At 39.6% G+C, this 21,105-nt stretch overlaps 1 protein-coding gene across 1 annotated transcript in view; it reads left to right on the plus strand.

Moving 5' to 3' along the window:
* Positions 1-15,504, plus strand: part of Mob4 (MOB family member 4, phocein) — a 24,160-nt gene extending 8,656 nt beyond the window's left edge. The window contains exons 3-8 of the mRNA XM_051190219.1: positions 5,218-5,318; positions 8,114-8,156; positions 8,535-8,621; positions 10,439-10,518; positions 12,574-12,685; positions 13,534-15,504. Coding sequence (XP_051046176.1) covers positions 5,218-5,318; positions 8,114-8,156; positions 8,535-8,621; positions 10,439-10,518; positions 12,574-12,685; positions 13,534-13,665 — 555 coding nt within the window. The 3' untranslated portion in view covers positions 13,666-15,504. The remainder of the gene's footprint in view (positions 1-5,217; positions 5,319-8,113; positions 8,157-8,534; positions 8,622-10,438; positions 10,519-12,573; positions 12,686-13,533) is intronic.
* The last annotated feature ends 5,601 nt before the right edge of the window (positions 15,505-21,105 follow it).

The following is a 21,105-nucleotide window of genomic DNA, read 5'->3' on the forward strand; positions in this document are numbered from 1 at the left end:
CTTTAGTCTTACATGGACCCCTTTCTCTCCTGTTGATTTATATAATTATGACATACAATTGAGGCAGGGATATTTTCTTTTGGTAGCACTGAAGATTGAATTTAAGACCTCAGAGGTGCTAGGCAATTTCTCTACTATATATCCCTAGCCCACTTTTTTTAAACATTATAATTTTACTGTGTGTTTATATCTGTGTATATGAAGGCACACGTAGGCCATGGCGCATGTATGGAGGTCAGAGGACACATGTATATAGTTGATTCTTCCCTCCTATCTTATTTTGGTTTCAGGAATTGAACTCAGGGTATAGATTTGTGAAGTCATCATCTTTACTTGATGAGCCATTTCACTGATACAATGCTTGTTTTATTTTGGCTTGTTGAGACAGTTCATTTCATTCTGTAGCCTAGTCTGGCCTTGATGTTGTGACACTCTTATTTTGACTTCCCAAGTGCTGGAATTAGGGACATGAAGCACCATATCCAGCTTCAGTGTTACTTTTATCTTATTGAGACACGGTCTCACTGTGTAGCTCTTGCTGGTGGTCTGTGTGGACTAGGCTGTTCTGCCTTCCAAGTTTTGGATTAAAGGTTTTCACCACTCTGTCTTATATTTCTGATACTTCTAGGGGTTTTCTTTTGCTTGGTTGGTTGTTTTCCTTTTGGTGCTGGGAGTTCAGAACCTTGCATATACCAGCAAATTCTGTGGCCTCAGCCTTTAGTTTTCTTTCATTTGAAAATACCTTTATTTGTTCAGGGCATTTAGATGATTAACAGTTCTGGATTGACAGTTCTCGTAGTACTCCTTTCATTTTTAAGTCCATTTATTGGAGATATGTGGACATATACACATGTGGATGTCAGAGGACAGCTTGAAGGGGATTTTTTTTGATTCTTTCCAACTTGTTGATCCTAGAGCTCAAACTCATTTGTCAGGTGGATGAGCTATCTTTCTGTTCCTCTTCTATGGTTTTTGATGAGAGAGAAGTAGTTAATTGAGCTGTATAGGTCATGTGTCCTTTCCTTTAGATTTTCTATTAGTCATCATTACTACAATGGAATACTTTAGAGTCTAAACTGTAGACAGCCTGTCTCAAGAAAACGTTTATTCAGGTCATGGTTCTGGAGGTCTGTCTTTATTTTTTTTCTAGAGACAGGGTTTCTCTGTGTAACATTCCTGACTGTTCTGAAACTTGCTCTATAGACCAAGCTGGCCTCGAACTGACAGAGATCCACCTGCCTCCCTTGTGCTGGTCTTGTTAGTGCTAGGATCAAAGGTGTGCATAATCATCATCTGGGGGTTCTGGAGGTTTTAGTCTGAGATTAGGTGGCTTTATTGCTTTGTGCCTCAGTGACAGTGTTAGATAACAACTGGGACCACTAAACCACTCAGTTTCTTGGAGACACTATTCCTATTCAAACAAGAAGGGAACTTACCCCCACATCTAAGGAGTGCTTTTTTTTTTTTTTATTTACTCCTGAGCTAGAACTGGAGATAGTCTGTTGGACTAGAGATTCTCAACCTTCTTAATGTTGTGACCCTTTAATACAGTTCTTCATGTTGTGATAAGCCCTAACCTAACCATAAAACTTAGTTATTGTAATTTTGCTACTGTCATGAATCGTAATGTAAATATTTGTGTTTTCTGATGGTCTCAAGTGACCCCTGTGAAAGGTTGGAAACTGCTGTCTTAGACTGATTTCAGCATTATGGTACTCACTTTGGGGTTTTTGGGATGGGGATACTGGAGAGAGCAGTCAGCAAGTGGTGCTCTCTGTTCCTTCTGCTGGTCCCATATCACAGACCAGATAGCAGAGCCAGGCTATGCTTTCATTCAATGGGAGAGGAAGATTGGTACATGTTTATTCCATCTTCTCCCAAGTTGGAAACAATGAAATAATTTTGTATGGAGTTATATTATGTACTTGGTGACCTCAATTTTTTTCTAAAAACTGCTTTAGAAAAAGTCTCACATAAAATATAGTATTAGGTCATTATGTTACTGCCTTAAAAAAAAAAAAACTCCACTTGATTTCCTTACTAAATTTGTCATTTATATACCCTAAATTATTATGTAAATACTATCTAAATAACCTATTCATTCTTAACCTAAATTACTACCTGAATAAAATTAACCTAAATACCCCCTAAATGACCTACTCATTGTTTTTTTCCTGCTGCATCTTTTTTTTTTTTTTAAATGTGTATTGGTGTTTTCCCTGCATGTTTATCTGTAGAGTGGTGGCTCCCCTGAAACTGGAGTTACAGACAGTTGTGAACTGCCATATGGGTACTGGGAATTGAACCTGGGTCCTTTGAAAGAGCAACCAGTGCTCTTAACCTCTGAGTCATCTCCCCACCCTGACTGCATCATTTAAAGAGCTCTCAATAGAGACTGGAAAGGTAGCTCAGTAATTAAGACCACTTAACTGCTCTTGTAGGGGGATCCAGATTAGGTTGCCAGTACCTATGTGTCAGCTCACAATCACCTATAATTAAGTTCAAGGGTATCTGACACTGGCTTCTGGCTTCCAAGAGCCCCTGCATGTATGTGGTTCACATAAATTAGTCACATACACATGAAAATAATCTTTAAAAAACCCCAAACTCTTGGGGCTGGAGAGATGGCTCAGGGGTTAAGAGCACTTGCTGTTTTTCCATAGGACCTAGGTTCAGCTTCCAGCACCCACATGTCACAGCAGTCTGAAAGTCCAGTTACAGGGGATTGGATAATGTCTTCTGACCTCAGGGTATCAGACATCGCATGAGGTGGAGGCAGGTGGAAACTCTGTCTCAAAAAAGATTAATAGGGCTGGTGAGATGGCTCACAGGGTAAAGGCACTTATTATCAAACCTGCCTGGTGACGGTGGAAGGAGAAACGAGTCCCACAAATTGTCCTCTGACCTCCACATACCCATGGTACATTAGTGAATGGAAAAAAAAATTTAAGGATTCCCCAAACAGTTTTCTTTACTCATTCATAAGAATCAAAACTCATCTCTTTTGTTCTGATGTTGTAGCAATCCAGTTAATGTCTTCAGGTTTTTTTCCCTTTGTTTTTGAGACAGGGGTCTGACTATAGCCCTGGCTGTCTGCAAATGTGACACACAGCTGAGGATGATCTTGAGCTTCTGATTCTCTTGACTCTACCTCCCAAGTACTAGAATTACAGGTGTATCATATCTGGCTGTGATGACTGTCTTTGTCTTGAAACTAAAAATAGTGGTTTTATTGATTGCAGATAACTTTCTTATATTAATTACATAATATTTGTCTAGTAAACTTTGTAGCTTAGCAAGAATAATCTGAGATTTGGTAGCATGTTTAATGTGTATTAAATCCTGAGGTTGGAGAGATAACTCAGATGTTAAGAGTTGCTGTTCTTAGACCCACATTAGGTGGTTCAGCCACCTGTAACTCCAGTTCCAGGGACACCCTTTTCAGCCTCCTCAGGCACTATCCTAATTACAGTTATCATTGCAATGATGAAACACTATGTTCAAAAGCAAGTTGGGGAGGAAAGTGTTTATTTGGTTTATGCTTCCCCATCTGTAGTTCATCACCGAAGAAGGCAGTCAGGACAGGAGTCTGGAGGTAGAAGCTGATGAATGGAGGGAGATACTTAATGCTTGCTCCTTCTGGCTTTCTCAGTCTGCTTTCTTTTAACCTGGACCACCCGCCTAGGGACGGCACCACCCACTTGGGCTAGGCCCTCCCCTGTCAATCACTGTATTCAAGGTTTTTCAAAAAACAGACTGATAGAATGGACACACACACCTTATATATAATATAACTTAATGTGTGTTTAATATATTAAAAAGGGATTTATTAGAATGGCTACAGGCTGTGGTCGATGTACTCCCAATGGCCTTATACATGCAAGCTTTCTACCACTGAATTACATGCCAGCTCATTTGACTATTTGGTCACTAGGCAGCATTTTAGTGCCTTTAAGAACTTTTCCATTCACAGTATGGCTTCTGTTAACACAGGAGGCCTAATTTCTACTCTGTCTCAGCTTTTTGAAAGGTTTTCCTCACTAAGCTTAGTAATTTCTAGCTTTTGATTTAAAAGTGATAGACAATTGACTCTTTTACTTGAATGGTTAGAGACTATTATTAATTGTTCCATTTATAATATGTTTTAGGGACTTGAGGAGAGGGAGAAATGTGGGAATGGCTGGTCAGTGAAATATTCAGAACATACATTTGTGAATTTTAGTTGTCATCTTAGATAATTCATTATGGTTCCCCAAACATTTAAAATAGTAACACCAAAAGATCGTTAATCACAGGTCAGTACAAGAGATATAATAACAAAAAAGGTTTGAAATATGAGCCTATGAAAACAGGATGCAGAGAGGAGATGTAAAGTATATAAATACTTAGAGAAAGGATGCCAATACATTGTTTAGGCTAGCCACATCACTTGTTAGAATAGCAGCAGCAATAACAATAAACCCACAGGACTGAAAAGTGTAATAATGTGAAGTACAATAAAAGCGAGTTATTAACAGACTGAACAGGTTGTATGTATGTATTTAGGAATATATATAAATATACATGTATGTATATAGCAGTTAATGAAAAAAGAGACCATGAAATTGAAAGAGAGCAAGGAGGGGAATATGAGAGGACTTGGAGGGTGGAAAGGGAGAAATGATACAACTTTATTATGATATCTAAGAATAAAAATGATTAAGAAATGAGTGGAGGGAGCGATTGGGAAAGAATCATTATGTGGAGTTTGAGGTGGTCCAGGATTAGTTGTATTTATTTGAGAACATCAAAATATAAGATCATTATGATGAGGTGGAAAAAAAATGTGAGAAAATTCCAGTTCTCTTGTACCTATGTTAGACACTCTTGGAGGCTGAGGTAGAAGGATGATTTGATTGCCAGACCAGTTGGGCAACTTAGTGAGAACCCATTCCCTCTCCACAAATCTCCACAATGCAAAAGGCTTAAATAGGAATTCAAGTCCAGTGTGCCTGTGATTTCATCACTGAGAAGGCCAAGAATTGATGTTTGAGCTAGCCTTAGTGGTGCACACCTTTAATTCCAACACTCAGAAGGCAGAGGCAGACTGATCTCTGTGAGTTGGAGGCTAGGACAGCTAGATCTACATAGTCTCAAAAAAACAGAACTATTAAAAATATTTAGAAGGAAATTTAGTATCCATTAAATTTAATTAACTATAGATTTCTTTTTTTATAGTATATTCAACAGAATATAAGGGCGGACTGCTCCAATATTGACAAAATTCTTGAACCACCTGAAGGCCAAGATGAAGGTGTATGGAAGTATGAACATTTAAGGTAGGTCTTTATGAAATCTCAGAACAGTACTAACAGTTCTGGTAATAATATACTAATAAGTACCTCCTAATGATAATTATGAACCAAATTAAATTTGGGTAAATCAAAATGCCAAGTTTTGCAGCTTTTGTGTCATCTGGTTATTTTGAGAAAAAAGCAACACATCTTTACATAATTAACAAATGCAGAACAAATATAACACATCTTTTCATCGTTAACAGAGGCAGCACAAATAAATATGACACACTTTCACATAAAGTAATATTCACAGCATAAACAAATGTAACACATCTTTGCCCAGTTAAAAAAACAGTATTCCACAACATGTAGCTCTGTAGTAGGTTAATTTGAAGCTGCCTGATTATTCCTACAGCACTGCCAAATGAGTTAGTTGGATAGATAAGCCATTGCTTAATTTTTAATTGTAGATACTTTTTTTTTGGTTTTTTGAGACAAGGATTCTCTGTATAACAGGCCTAACTGTCCTGGAATTCACTTTGTAGACTAAGCTAACCTCATACTCACAGAGATCCGCCTTTCATTGCCAACCTTTATTACTGTTTAGTGAACAATCAGAACTGTACAGTTTACTGACTTGAGTAATGGAGGTAACAGGTGATTCAGCAATAGTGCCATTTAGTATGATATATCCTCTGTCGATAGTCTAAGCACAGTGTTAAAAGGGAGTATAATCATAGGAAAATTTACCCTTTCCCTTTTGTTTCCTCCCATTAATATACTTAAATAGGCTGAGCATGATGGCAAAGCCAGATCTGCTGTATATGTAAATGAAGTTCCAGGCCAGCTAGGACTACATAGTGGGAACTTAGCAACAAAGCAATAAATAAAATTTACTTAAATGGTGTTTTTAGTTATTTCATATATGTCCTTTTTCTTTTTCTTTTGTTTTTGGTACCTGTTTCATCTTCAAAACTTTCCTTGATTTTTCTCTGCCATATTTGCTGAGGCAGAGTCTCAACTGAACTTTGCTCAGGGGGTCGATCGCCTTTCTTCACATGGGCCACCATCCCCACCTGACATATTGGTTTTGGGGATTGCAACTCGAGTCTTCATACATGCATAGCATGTGCTTTGTTCACAGTGGTCTTGGACAAAGTCTCTCTATGTAACCTGGCTGTTCTGGAACTCACTATAAGTCAGTCTTGAACTTAACTGTGATCTGCCTGAGTGCTGGGAGTTAGAGGCTTGACTGATCATGCCCACCATTTTTTTTTTTTTTTTAATGTGTATGAGTGTTTGACTACATGTGTTTGTGACCTGTTTTCCTGGTGCAGGAGGAGGCCAGAAGTGGGCGTGGGCATTGGTGTTCCTGGACTTGGAGATAGAGGTGGTTGTGAGTGCCCTCCCCCCCCACACCCCCATGGTTGCTGGAAACTGAGCAGCAGCTCTTAATTTTAACTGCAGAACCAATTAGACTGGAGTTCATTTCTCCACACTACATCAAATGGTTCACTACCACTTGTAATTCCAGCTCCAGATGACAACCCCAGCCCACAAGCATATACATACTCTTGAGTAAAAATACTTTTTTTTTGTTTTTTGTTTTTTTTTTTTTAAAGAAAAAGTCTAATATTGTACTTAGGACAAAATTTGCTGGTAGCTGGATATTGAGGTGCCTGCTTATTATCCAGCACTTGGAGGTTGATGCAGGAAGAGGATTGACTTTCAGGCTACTCCAGACTACAGAGCAAAACTATTTTAAACAAAACAAAGGGTGGAGAGGTGGCTCAGCAGAGAAGAGCATTGACTACTCCTCTAGAGGGAGGATGTGTACATGGCAGACAGAGCACTCATACATAGAATAAATAATTGTTTGTTTTCTTTTTGGTTTTTTTGAGACAGGGTTTCTTTGTGTAATAGCCTTGTCTGTCCTGAAGCTTGTTCAAGCTGGCGTTCACAGAGATCCTCCTGCCTCTGCCTCCCAAGTACTGGAATTAAAGGTGTGTACCACCACCGCCTGGCAATAAATAAATCTTTAATAGTAAATAAATTACTTTTGGTTTGTTGAGACTGGGCTTTTCTGCGTAGCCCACACTGTCCTGGAACTCACTATAGAGACCAGGGTGGTCTCAAACTCAGAAATCTTCCTGCCTCTACCTTCTAAGTGCTGAGATTAAAGGCATGGACCATCATGTCTGACTAAGTTTAAAAATTTTAGTCTAAACCAGATGATGGTGGCTCATGTCTTTAATTTCTAGCACTTGGCAGAGGCAGGCCAATCTGAGTTTGAGGCCAGCCTGTTCTAGAGAGCAAGTTCCAGAACAGCCAGGGCAACACAGGGAAACCCTGTCTCAAAAAAACAAAAATAAAGGGGAAAAAAAGAAATTTTAGTCTGTAAAAAGGTTAGTCTTTTTTTTGTGTGTGTGTGTGTGCGTGTGTGTGTGTGACTGTATATAAAAATAAACATAATTTTTATATAAATGAAACTTCTTTCATGTTTCATCATACATATCAACAACTTACTACCCTCCAGTTGTTAATCATAATCAGAAGTTTTCTCATATGTATTCATGGTTAATGTGAGTATCTTTGTAACAGAATTGTATATAGTTCTGACAATTGCATTATAGTAGATTGATTCTCAGAGGACTAACTACTTAAAAAGTACTTGGTTTCCTAGAGTCTTGGTGAAATTTCTAAGCCACTTTCCAGAAAAATTAAATGAGTTCCTAGTGTATAGGAGGGTGACCAGCTTGGCATCCTTATGAAATAAAACAAGAAAAGAAGTAAAAAGAAAAAAGCCTGGATAATAAATGTGACTTTTGCATTTTTAGGCAATTCTGCCTTGAATTAAATGGACTTGCTGTCAAACTTCAGGTAATATTTTGTTGTTGTTAAAGTTCAAAGTTCTGATTTTTATTTTTAAAATTATTTTATTTTATGTACATTGGTGTTTTGCCTGCATGAATGTCTTTATGAGGGTATTGGGTCCCCTGGAACAGGAGTTATAGACAGTTGTGAGCTGCCATATGGGTGCTGGGAATGAACCCAGGTCTTCTGGAAGAGCAGTCAGTACTTTTAACCACTGAGCCATCTCTCCAACCCCACAAAGTTCTGATTTTTAATTTTTATATGCTTAGATTTACCCAAAGTTTCTAATTATTTTCTTTTTATCTTTTTTATAGAAATACAGTAACCCAAATGACAAGTCTTTTCATTATCATTCTACATACTAAAAAACATTATTTTTAACAGAGTGAATGCCATCCAGATACGTGTACTCAAATGACAGCAACTGAACAATGGATTTTTCTTTGTGCAGCTCATAAAACTCCAAAAGAGGTGAGGACCGGGAGGTTTTAGTACCTGGTCACTTGACATTCTGGGCCTGAGGTGAGGCTAGACATCTCAGTAGGGAGCATTTGGTGAAGCAAGTCTGCTTATGTGGCATCTGAGGACAGAGAGCAAGGGACCAGGATGCCAATGTTCTCTTCAAGGACACTGCCCCATGACCACCTACATCTAGGCCCCATCTCCCAAAGTTTCTATGATTCCCCGAGAGACCATCTGGGAACCTTTGTAGGATATTCCATACCCATATTTGAACAGAAACATTGTGGAATATAATGGGCATAGTTGTGTCTTAGGAGTATATGTAACACTGCTGAACTTGTTTAATATGTATGAGTGTAATACTTTTGTATGCACTTCTATGTGCAGCTATGTACATGTGTCTGGAGACCAGAGGAGGCTATACCCTTTCTTTATTCATGAGGCAGGGTCTCTAGAACCTGGAACTAGGCTGGCAGCCAGCAATCCCTAGAGATCCTCTTTTTTACCCCCTCCATGCCCCCCTCCAACCCAAACCGTTCTTAGGTTCTGGGTGTTTGTGGTCATGTTGGAATTTTACATGGATGCTTGGGATTTGAACTCAGGTGCTCATTCTAACGCTTAGCCACTGATCATCTCCCCAGCTCTCAAACAAAACTACTGAACATAATTTAAAAATACATTTATTCATTTGTGTGTGCGTGCGTGTGTGTGTGTGTGCCTATTGTGGTCTGAGTGTATAGAGGTCAGACTTATCTCTGTATGAAAGCTATAACCTATGTAAGTCACTTGTCATTCAAAACTTCTGTTTCTCCAGTTCTACTGAGTGCTAGAGTAGATGATTTAGTGTTCTTCCTGGTCCTAAATGTTGTCTTCTTTAGGTTCAGTGTTGGGAATGAAAGTAGTTAATTTATCTTCTAGAAGCCTGGTACTATAATTCATAGCAAAAACTAAGCTTTCTAAAATTAATTAACTGACTAATTAATTAATTAGAGACAGTTTTTTTTTTTTTTTTTTGTTGTTGTGAAGCCTTGGCTGTCCTGGAACTTACTCTGTAGACCAAGTTGGTCTCAAACTCACAGAGATCCTCCTGCCTCTGTCTCCTCAGTGGTGGAATTAAAGTCACCATGCCCAGCTAACTTTTTTTTATTGATGTTATATATTTCATAATCCTTCTAAAATCAGAAGGAGCTAGTTTTCTCGTTTCTTTCTTTTTTTTCCTTCCTGTTTTTCAAGACAGAGTTTCTTGGTTGTCCTGGTTGTCCAGCTTTGTAGACCAGGCTGGCCTTTGTAGATTTGCTGGGATTAAAGGTGTGTGCCACCATTCGTGGCTGGGACTTTTTCTTAGAATATGGTAATGTTTTTAGAATACAATCCCTAAGATGGTTAGTATTAGCTGTCATCTTGATTGGCTTGAGAAGAGGGTTAGGGGATGAGTAGAACCTACGTGGGTATATTAGAGGGTTTTATAGACACCTAAGTCATGATGGCCCTGGCCCAGTAAATGGTTTAATGCTCTGAAGAGAGATGGTGGTAACTGGAAGCTAATTTGGTTAGAAGCAGTGGAACTGTGGAAACTGGTCTCTGAAGGACATTTTCTTACCTGCCCCTTCCTGCCTTTTCTGTGCTTCCTGGCTGCCCCGAGTTGGTGATCCTTCCCTACCAGGGTCTTCCCACCACAGTGGACTAAAACCTCTGAACTGTGAGCCAGAAGAAACCCTTCCTTCCTCCTTTATGTTGCTTCTGTCAGGTAGTTGGTTACGATGCTAAGAAAAGCTAGCAAATACATACCCGCTTTTTAATGCATTGAAGATTTTTCTCTTTTCTAGTGTCCTGCTATAGACTATACAAGACACACACTTGATGGTGCTGCATGTCTTCTGAATAGCAATAAATATTTCCCCAGCAGGTAAACAAAACTTTAAACTTTAAAAGATTGATATTTGAAAATAGTTACAATTTTACAATTTGATTATAATTTTTAAAGTAAGTATATAGTTGACTTGTTCAGATTATTTGAGTTTGAAATTAAGGTTGTAGTTAAACATCAGAACTTGTTTCCCTCAGCTCAAAACCAGTTTAGTCAGTACTAGTTCCTACTGCTGTGTGTTGGTCCTTCTCCAGGCCTGTCCTCACCACCTGCTAGACTCAGCCTCCTCTAATGAAATAAAGAGCAGAGTTTCGTAAGGGAGACTGCTTGTTTTTGTTTATTTTCACCTGTAACATTTTTAAGCAAAACGTTAACATACATTTAATTGCATCTACTATACATATTATGACATGCATGTATAGCATGCATTTTATTATATATGTAATGTATTTTGATACTGTTCACTCTGTGCTCCTCTCTTATCTCACTCATCCCTTTCCTTTTCCCAACTATCCCCCTTCTGTTTTCTTTCTCTCTCTTCTCCTCTCTCCCTTCCTCCCTCTCTGTTGCCCCTCCCCCACCACATGTGTGTCCCCCCTAGTTAGTTTCATTAGGTACATGGATGAGTTTATTTACAAGAGCATGTGCACTATACCCTAGTGTGTTTTCCTTCCCCGACAATAGTTAGCAGAATGTAGATTCTCAGGGAGGAGTGGGGCTTCCCTAGTCCCTGACAGGTTGGGGTGTCCACTCGTACAGGTAATCACAGTGCTGTGAGTTCAAAAGTGCATCACCCATTTCATACCTGGAAGTCAGCGTTCTACACTTCCCTTCCATCCTCTCACTCTTACATTATTGCTTCTCCTTCCTCAATATTCCCTGAGCTTTGAAGGGGTGATATAGATGTCCCATTTATGGCTGAGCACATAGTAGTCATTTGTTCTTAGTATTTTGACCTCCTATCAGTCTCCATAGTTACTCAAGACTCCTACAAAAACAGATTTGGCAATATAAACAGTTATTTAGAAGGCAACTTGACAGGCATCCTATCATGTCTTGTTTATAGGTTTTTCTAAGAATTGGGAGAAAACTCTGCATGTATTGTGTTACTGGTGAGGTTTATGAGTTCCCCCCTCCACCTCCCTTCTTAAAACTGAAAATGGATTTTTTTCTCCCATGGTTTGTAAGTTCTTAAAAAATTGTGTTTTTGAGACTGAGTCCCATTATATAGCCTTGGGTGGCCTCCAACTCATTCTATAGATCAGCATGACCTTGAACTCACAGATCCACCTACCTCTTTTTCCCCAGAGCTAGGACTAAAGACATGTATAAACATGTATGGTGTTTTGAGACAGGGTCTGTGTAGCCCATGTTAGCCTAAATCATCATCCAGCTTAAACTCCTCATGAATTTGGGGTGATCATCCTGCCTGTGCTTGTAAGTACTGGGATTACAATTGTCTAAACCATACTTGGCTCATGATTGGTCTTTTTTCCATTAAGGAATTGGTATTTGTTACAAAGTAGATGGAATTAGAGGTCCCCCCCCAAAATGATTAACTGTACAAACCTCACCTAAAATACTCGGTAAAAAACACAGAAAATATCTGACTTTTTTCTCCATATCTTGTATTCTGAAAGAGAATTAGAAATCCATATTTTGATTTTCAAAAATACAAAGGAAGCAAAAACAGGTTCTATAGGATAAAATAATGAGTCTTCTTAGTGGTTTCAAGTCCTACATTTGACAGAATACTAAAGTGTAAACTATTTTTAAAGTCTTGGGTTTTAGTAAGTTTTTGTAAGTTTTGAGGTGTCAAGGATTCATTTTAAGTGCATTCTCCTTTAACAAAGTTTCAGAAGTATAGTACTGCTTTTCACTAAGGTGCTGTGACTGAGTAGAGAGGGCACTGGTCCAGGACCAAAGAGTGACCTACTCTTTGCACTTGCAACACTCTAACTTTGGTCCAGACACTGTTTTTTCTTGGGTGTTGGTTTCCACACTTGGGAATTGAGAAGATTGACATATGTATTTCTGATGTTTTATTCAGCCTGTGAATATGTTTATTTTTTTTTTCTCTCTCTCTCTTTTTAGGGTTAGCATAAAAGAATCATCTGTAGCAAAACTAGGATCAGTGTGTCGTAGGATTTATAGAATATTTTCACATGCCTATTTTCATCACCGGCAGATATTTGATGAATATGAAGTAAGTGTATGTCTTAGCTTGTTTTACATTGCTGTGATAAAGACCATGACCAAAAGCAACTTGAACAGGAAAAGATTTAGTTCTGCTTACACCTCTTGATGTCAGTGCAGGAGCTGGTGCAGAGGCCATGGAGGACACTGTTATTGGCTTGCTCCTCATGGTTTGCTCTGCCTGCTTTCTTTCCATATCTTGAACTCACAGAGATCCTCCTGTGTCTGCCTCCTGAGCGCTGGGATCATAGGCGTCCACCACCACTGCCCAGCTAGTTATTTATTTGTTTGTTTGTTTTGGTCTGAGACCCGGTTTCACTATGTACCCATGGCTGTCCTGGAACTCTCTGTGTAGGCCAAGCTGACCTGAAACTCACAAAGATTGCGTGCCTCTGCTTCCCAAGTGCTAGGATTAAAGGTGTGCACCATCATCGCCTGCTTGTTTTGTTTTTTTGTGACTGTATAGCTTTGACTGACGTGGAGCTCATTATGTAGACCAGGATGACCTTAAATTCTTTGACATCCCCCAGATTGAGTCTCCTAAGCACTGGGATTAAAGGTTCAGCCTGCTTTCTTACATATTCTAAGACCATCTGCCCAGGAATGGCACTGTGCACATCAATTAAGAGTATATGTCTGCCCCACAGGCCTGCCTATAGGCCAATCTGGTGAGGCCTTTTCTCAATTGAGGCTCCCTCTTCCAAGATGACCCTAGCTTGTGTCAAGTTTACTGACAGCACAGTATGTCAGTAATTATCTTAATACAGTCTTGTCAGCATGACAGTAATGTGTGTTGGTACTATTTCTAGCCTTTTGATTTTAGATAGTAAAATGACTTTTTTCTTTTTCTTTCTACAGAACGAAACATTTTTATGTCATCGGTTTACTAAATTTGTGATGAAATATAATTTGATGTCAAAGGATAACCTGATTGTACCAATTTTAGAAGAGGAAGTTCAGAATTCAGTTTCTGGAGAAAGTGAAGCCTGAAGGGAATCATGTAGAACAATGTACTGATCACATAATTAACAATTATGTACTGTATATATATATCATTTTAGACACATCAATCATGTATCCATATTATAGCTTATTTGTTTAGTATAGGTTTTTGTATGCTATGTGTTGCCTTTTAAAATGGGAAATACATTTTAAGTTATTCATGAGCTGTATATTCACTGGTGTGGCACTCATGGTTTTTAAATAAGTTTAGTATTATCTGTTTATAATGCCTGTTAATAAAAGAATTTACAGTTTGGTAAATTGCTGCTAAACAATCATTGGATCACAATCCTTTCAAATCTTTAAGAGTGAGCTTGGGTTTCACACAAGCCATTTACTAAAGAGATGATAATATTCTTTAGTTTTACCCTCTAAGTTTTGATATTTTAGAAAATTCAGTAGTATTCCATCTGTACTGTTAACTTTTCCAAAAAGAGATAAAAGTGTTTAAAAGGTCTGTTTATAGTTTTTGATATGCATAACCAATTATGTAGATGTTCAGAGAAATGCAAGGAGGTGTAGTAATACTAAATAATCTCACTCTGCTACATAGAGTGTATTCTAGGTCAGTGTACTACTTAGAAACAGTATCTTTTTTGTGACAGTGGATTATTAAATACCTGGTGATGATAAGGCACATACATGATATTCCCATGGACAACCTGCCCCTTCTTGTTTCCCTTAGTCCTCTCCTCAAACTACACTAGTCAAGAGATTTATTTACCAAGCTATGGTTAATGGTGGCTTTTCCCTATTTATATTTGTATTAATTGCTTACAGAGCATACCTCATACTTGCAGTGACATTACACTACAGGAAGTCTGTACTGCATAGGCTCCTGCCTACCTTTGTTTTGGGAAATAATTGTAACTACTTAGAAAATAGTCCTTAATATAGTTTGGTTCTTCCTGTTAGTAATATTAATCTTTTCATCTAACTCTAGGCAGCATTAAATACATATGGAAAAGATAGTGTATTTATTTTATTCTCTCTCCCAGAAGCTTATTGTTTGAATTATATGCACATATAAGATTTATTTACAGTAATTCACAGGTTCCAGTGGTGTTGATGAGTGGTCATACTTTTTTTTTTTTTTTTTTTTTTTTTTTTTTTTATTTCTCGAGTCTTAAAAATTTAAGTGCAGATTTAGAACGTATTTGGTGAAGTTCCCTAACGTTCTGGGTTCTCAGTGCCATGCTGTAATGAGACAGTAAGATGGGATGGGACTGTGCCTGTAGTTGGGACAGTTGAAGCCAGCCATCTCTACTGATTTAACAAACAGGAGGAACTTCTTTTTATTTATGAGTTATTTTCAAATGAAAATGAAAAATGCATTTAACTTGTTTGTTTTTCTAATTATTTGAAGACATGATTTGTGTTGAGACAAGTATGCATAGAAGAGCGTGGGAAATGACTGCATACTGAGAGTGTGTGTATAGTTGATGCCTGTCCGAGCCTGCCCTGTGCCCGTGGTCAAGGTCATCACTGTACTGTAGCTGAAACTACCTTTTAAGAAGTTTTATGTTCACAATGAATAGAACGTTGACTGAAATTAGGTGTTCATATTACTGTTACCATAACCACTGGGGTTAGTAATTTTTAAATAAACTTGATAAATACCTGAGAGACAAACCTAAGCTCGTAAATTATATGTAGTAATGTTATTGTTCTCTAGTTGGAGTCTCACAGTAGATTTCTGTCACTTGACTATTTCTCAGTGAACATTAAAGGTAGTGACTGGGTTACAGATCTGACTGAGTAATTGGAACACTTTGTGAATATATGGTTTAGTGTTAACAGGAAAATAAAGGATTTTTTTTTTTTCCTACTCATTCCACCCTCCCTGTAGTGTGTTTTGAAATTGATCATCAAAAGAAAAAAATCTCCAAAAGCATCAATTTGTAGTCTTGCTTTTATATTCATTCTGATACTCTCTAAGTCTTGTTGCACTGTGAAGTTGATTTGTACAGTAGGTAAGATCTCAGTGAAACAGCTTGTGCTGTGATATCATTTGCATCACTTTGAAGTGCACATGTACATGAGTGGTAGTTTAAAAAGTAGCTGGATCCAGCACTTGGGAGGCAGAGGCAGGTAGGTCTCTGAGTTTAAGGTCAGCTTGGACTACATGAGATCCTGTCTTAAACATATAGGGTTAAGGGTGCAGGGGGTGGGGGCTGGAGAGGTGTGCATCAGCAGTTAATAGCACTGGCTGCTTTTCTAGAAGACCTGGGTTCAAGTCCCAGCATCCACATAGCAGCTCAAGACTGTTTGTAACTCCTGTTCCAAGGGATCCAGTGCCCTCACACAGACATGAGTAGGCAAAACCAATGCAAATTAAAAAAAAAAAAAAAAAAAAATTACAGGGCTGGTAGGATAGCTGGGCTAATAAAAGCGATTCCTGCCAAGCTTGATGACCTGTTTGGTTCCCAGAACCTGTGAATGAAGGAGAGATCCAACTCCTGCCAGTTGTCCTCTGACCTCTGTGCATGCCAATGGTATGCATGCACCTACTAAGCTTTTAAAAATTAAAAAATATTAGTGAGGCAAAGTAAATGAATGGAAGAGGAGGCTGGTGAGATGGCTCAATGGGTAAAGGCAGTTCTGCCAGGCCTCATGACCTGGATTCAGTCCTAGAAGCCACATGGCAGGTAGAAGGGGAAAACTGACGCCTGTGGGTTGCCATCTAACTTCCACACAGACTTAGGCATATGCTATATAGATGAAGGAAAACTTTGACTGAAAAGATTACTGAAGAGATGGCTCAGTTGGTAAGGTGCTTGGCTGCAGCCTAGGTACAGGGAAGTTCTAGGCCAGTAATAAACACTGACTCAAAAAAACAGGTGACACGTTCAACAGCACCCTTTCTCCCCCAACACACACTGAAATGCTACTGGGAACAATACTGAGATGTCTTCTGGCCTTCACGTGCACACACAAAGTTATCAAGCCTGGCTCTGGCAAACTGATCTTACAAAGAAGTACAAAGTCAACATTAATGTTTGAGAGGGAAGTTGGGCTCGATGTGTATTCATGATCTCTATTGAGATTCATTCTCCTACTGGGAGTGATGGCTCTGCCTCTGATCTCAAAACTGGAAAAGCCTAGGCAGGAAAATAGCTGAAAATTCAGGTCCAACCTGGGGTGTATATAGTGTGTTCCAGACCAGCCTGGCTCACAGTGGGACTGTTTGAAAAATAAAAAGGCCTTATATTCTTTTCATATAGACCATATTGATGCGTACTGGAGAGATGGCTTAGCAGTCAAGAGCACTTGTTCTTGCAGAGGACACAAGTTGGTGCCTAGCATCCATTTAACTTGAAACCCATCCAGAATTCCAGCTCTAAGGGATCTGAGCCCTCTTCCAATCTGTATACACAGTGCACTTATATGCAGGTGAAACAGGCATAAGAAAGACAATTGGCCATTGCTTCTCTGGGAAAGCCACTGGTTTAACACGTGTTAAATAAGAGCTCACTTCTGCCCATTTTGTTTTAAATGGCTTGAGATTGAAATTTTCAGTTCTATAACAGTTTCTTGGTTAAGTTCCTGGAGGGAGGTGGTGGGGAAGTGATAGATTTCATGTAGCCCAGGCTGGCCTTGAGTTACTTTTTTGTCTTGCCTCCACCTCCCAAGTCTAACAATTTCATAATTCCCTTTCTCTCTCTGTCCCATTCTTAGTTCAGGTTTCCTTCCTTCCTTCCTTCCTTCCTTCCTTCCTTCCTTTTTTTTTTTTTTTTTTTTTTTGACACAGTCTGTAGCTCTGGAACTTGCTATTTAGACCACACTGGCTTTGAACTTTGTCTGCCTGTCACCCAGTGCTGGGATGAGAGGTTTGTACCATCATGTCCAGCCTTGTCAGTTAATAATTTTTTGTTTGTTTGTTTGAGACAGGGTTTATCTATGTAGCCTTGGTTGTCCTGAATTGGCTTTGAAGACCAGGCTGGCCTTGAACTCACAGACATCCACCTGCCTCTGCCTTCCGAGTGCTGGGATAAAAGGTATGCACCACCAACACCCAGTAGTCAGTTAATTTTTTTTTTTTTTTTAATATTTACTTATTACATTTACAGTGGTCTGTCTGCAGGTCGGAAGAGGGCACCAGATTTCATTACAGATGGTTGTGAGCCATTATGTGGTTGCTGGGAATTGAACTCAGGTCCTCTGGAAGAAGAACCAGTGCTCTTAACCTCTGAGCCATCTCTCCAGCCCTCACAAACCAGTTAAATTCCTAATGACAGCATTTTAATGTCTAGAATTAGAAATCCATGATTGTATTGTTAGTAATAATTACATATAGTTATAGACACCCATTGACTGTTCTCACCTCATACACCCCATGTCTGTAATAACCACATTCATACCATATATAAGCTGTGTACACACACTGACACCACATACATACCATTTATACATCATGTGTACACATGCGAAGGATGTTTTATTTTCACATTTATTTTGTGTGTGTGCATACACGCTTGTGTGAGTGTGCATGCTAGAGGACAACTTGTAGGAGTTGGTTCTCTTTTCTCTAAGTAGGTTTCAGGGGTTGAACTCAGGTCCTTAGGCTTGGTGGCAAATGCCTTTACCTGCTGAACCATCTTGCCAGCCCTTATTTTTAAAATGTATTGTCTTTCAGGTTTTCCAGCTGCTTCCATTTTGCTTTCTGACCAAAAGTCAGCATACCTAGATTGCATTGTAACCAGCCAGGTACAAGTCTGAGTTGCAGCCTGGGCCGTGGGCATTCCCAGACACTAAAAGTACCATTTCAGTTACCTCCCAAAAAAGAAGTTGGCCACATCCCTCCAACTGTCAGAAGAACTTGATAACTGACAGACCTCAGTGGGACATCCGTTCTTTCTTGCTGTCTGACTAGAGAACGGGCCACAGTCTGTTTCCATAAGCAATGCTGTGGACTGGGTGGGTAGTGTTGGCTTTACCTCGTCTTTACTCTACCCCACCACCCAGCTCCCAAATAGTCACACGGAGATTTATTTTTTTCTTATGAGTGCCCAGCCTTAGTTCAGCTTGTTTCTAACCAGTTTTTCTTAAATTCTCCTGTCTACCTTTTGCCTCTGGGCTTTTCTCTTTCTCTGTTCTATATACCTTTTCTTCTTACTCCGTGGCTGGCTGGGTGACAGGGTGGCTGGCCAGCTGGCCCCTGGTCTCTCTTCTCCTGCTCTTGCTCCTTGATCTTCTCTTTCCAGATTTTGCCTCCTATTTATTCTCTCTGCCTGCCAGCCTTGCCTATCCTTTCTCCTGCTTTACTATTGGCCTTTCAGCTCTTTATTAGACCAACCAGGTGTTTGAGGACAGGCAAAGTAACACAGCCTCACAGAGTTAAACAAATGTAACCCACCTGTTGTGGAATATTAGTTGAAGATGTGTTGCATCATTAACAGAATGTTCCACCTCATAAACAAATGTAACACATCTTCAACTAATATTCCACAACAGGTGGGCCTGGCATTGTGAATTCCCAGCTGACCTGAGCTCAGAATGGTGTGGGTGTTGCCAGTTCAACGACAAGAAGCACTTCAACTTTGAAGTCTACAAATGATGATTGTAGCTCACTGTAGGTTAACAGGTCTCCAGAGTGTATTCATCTCATGTATCTGGAACTTTGTCCATTGATGAGTAACTGCACAGTTCCCCTTTCCTGGCTCTTGATAACTGCCATTCTGCTCTGATTCTGTGCAATTTTGGATACCTCATGCCAGAGCGAGGTGTCTCTCTTAGTGAAATCAAGCAACATTTGGGACTAGTTTATTTCAGCCAGTATTGCATCCTTCACTTGCATCCGTGTTACTGTATATTGGAGAATTTCCCCTTTTTCCCTTCAGCCGCTCCATCTTTATTTTATGCGTATAGGTATTTCGTGTGCCTCTGTGTGCATGCAGTGCCTATGAAGGCCAGAAGAGGGTGCCCTATTCCTTGGCCTGGACTTGGGGGTGGTTGTTAGAAACCATGTGGGTGTGTGAACACAACCTGGTCCTCTAGAAGAGCAGCCCGTTCCCTTAACTGCTGAGCCCTCTCTCCAGCCCTTTTCTTCAAGATCTTCATTTCAGGGTAGTTTTTCTAAGAGTCGTTTATTTATTTTATGTACATGGGGGTTTTGCCTGCACATATATCTGTGTGAGGATGCCAAATCCCCTGGAACTGGAGTTACAGTTGTGAACTGTCACGTGGGTGCTGGGAATTGAACACCAGTCCTTTAGAAGAGCAACTGGTGCTTTTAACTGCTGCTGAGTTGTCTCTCCAGCCCCCACTTCACTTTTTTTTTTTTTTAACTTTTACAAAAATGCCAGATATGGGAATGTTGAATCCTGTGGCACTTCTATTAAAAAAAAAAAGCCCCCCTCCCCAGGATTTCTCTGTGTAGCCCAGGCTGGCCTGGAACTCAGAGCTCCACCTGCCTCTGTCTCCTGTGTGCTGGGATCCCATCACACCAGGCCCTAATTTTAGTTTTTGAGGACTCTCCACACTGTTTTCACAGCTGCTACAGTGTTGTGCACTCTCATGAGCTGGGCATAGACCCCAGTGTCTTGGCATCCACTCCATTTGTGGATAGCAGTCACCCGGCAGGTGTGAGGCTGCATTTCCCCGATGACACCAGATGATATTTCACATGTCTTTTGGTTGTTTCTGTGTTGTCTTTGGATAAATGTCTGTTCAACTCATTAGCTCATTAAAAAAATAAAAAAAAAATGAGTTGTAGACATTACTTAACTATTTTGGAGATTAACCTTTCATCAGATGTAGGTTTGCAAATATTTTTAGCCATCCTGTGGGTTGTCTTTCATGATCCTTTGCTGTGCAGGAGCCTCTTTTAAAAAAATTAATTTTTTTTTTTTTTTTTTTTTTTTTTGTGGGCCTAGAGAACTGATTTAGAGACTTTGAGATTAAGAGCACTGGCTGCTCGTTCAGAGGACCTGGGTTTGATTCTCAGCACACACACCATGGCTCACATCTCTCCATAGCTGCAGTCCCAGGGGACCCAACACCCTCTGCTGGACTCTGTGGGCACCAGACATGCACATAGTGCACAAAACACCCAAATACAGAATAAGAACTGTGTGAATGGATGTGTGTCAGTGTAGGTGTGCAGCTCAGAAACAACTTTTGGGAGTGGTTCTCTCCTACCTCGAGGGTCCTGGGGTGAGAATTCAGGTCAGCAGTCTTGGCAGCAAGCACCATTACTGATTGAATCCCCACATTTGCCTTTTTGGGAGGAACTGAACCTAAAACAAGTCAGTGCTGGGAGTGGTGGCTCGTGCCTGTAGTCCAGCTAGCTCCTTGGGAAGCTGAGATGGAAACACTACTCATTGGAGGGGCTGAGACTAATTTTAGCAGCTTGAGGAGACTTCACCTTGTCTCAAAAAACAAAACCAAATAAACACCCAAACAGGCATTTACTTGTATGTTATGACT

Source organism: Phodopus roborovskii, unplaced genomic scaffold, assembly GCF_943737965.1.
Source record: "Phodopus roborovskii unplaced genomic scaffold, PHOROB, whole genome shotgun sequence".
NCBI lineage: Eukaryota > Metazoa > Chordata > Mammalia > Rodentia > Cricetidae > Phodopus > Phodopus roborovskii.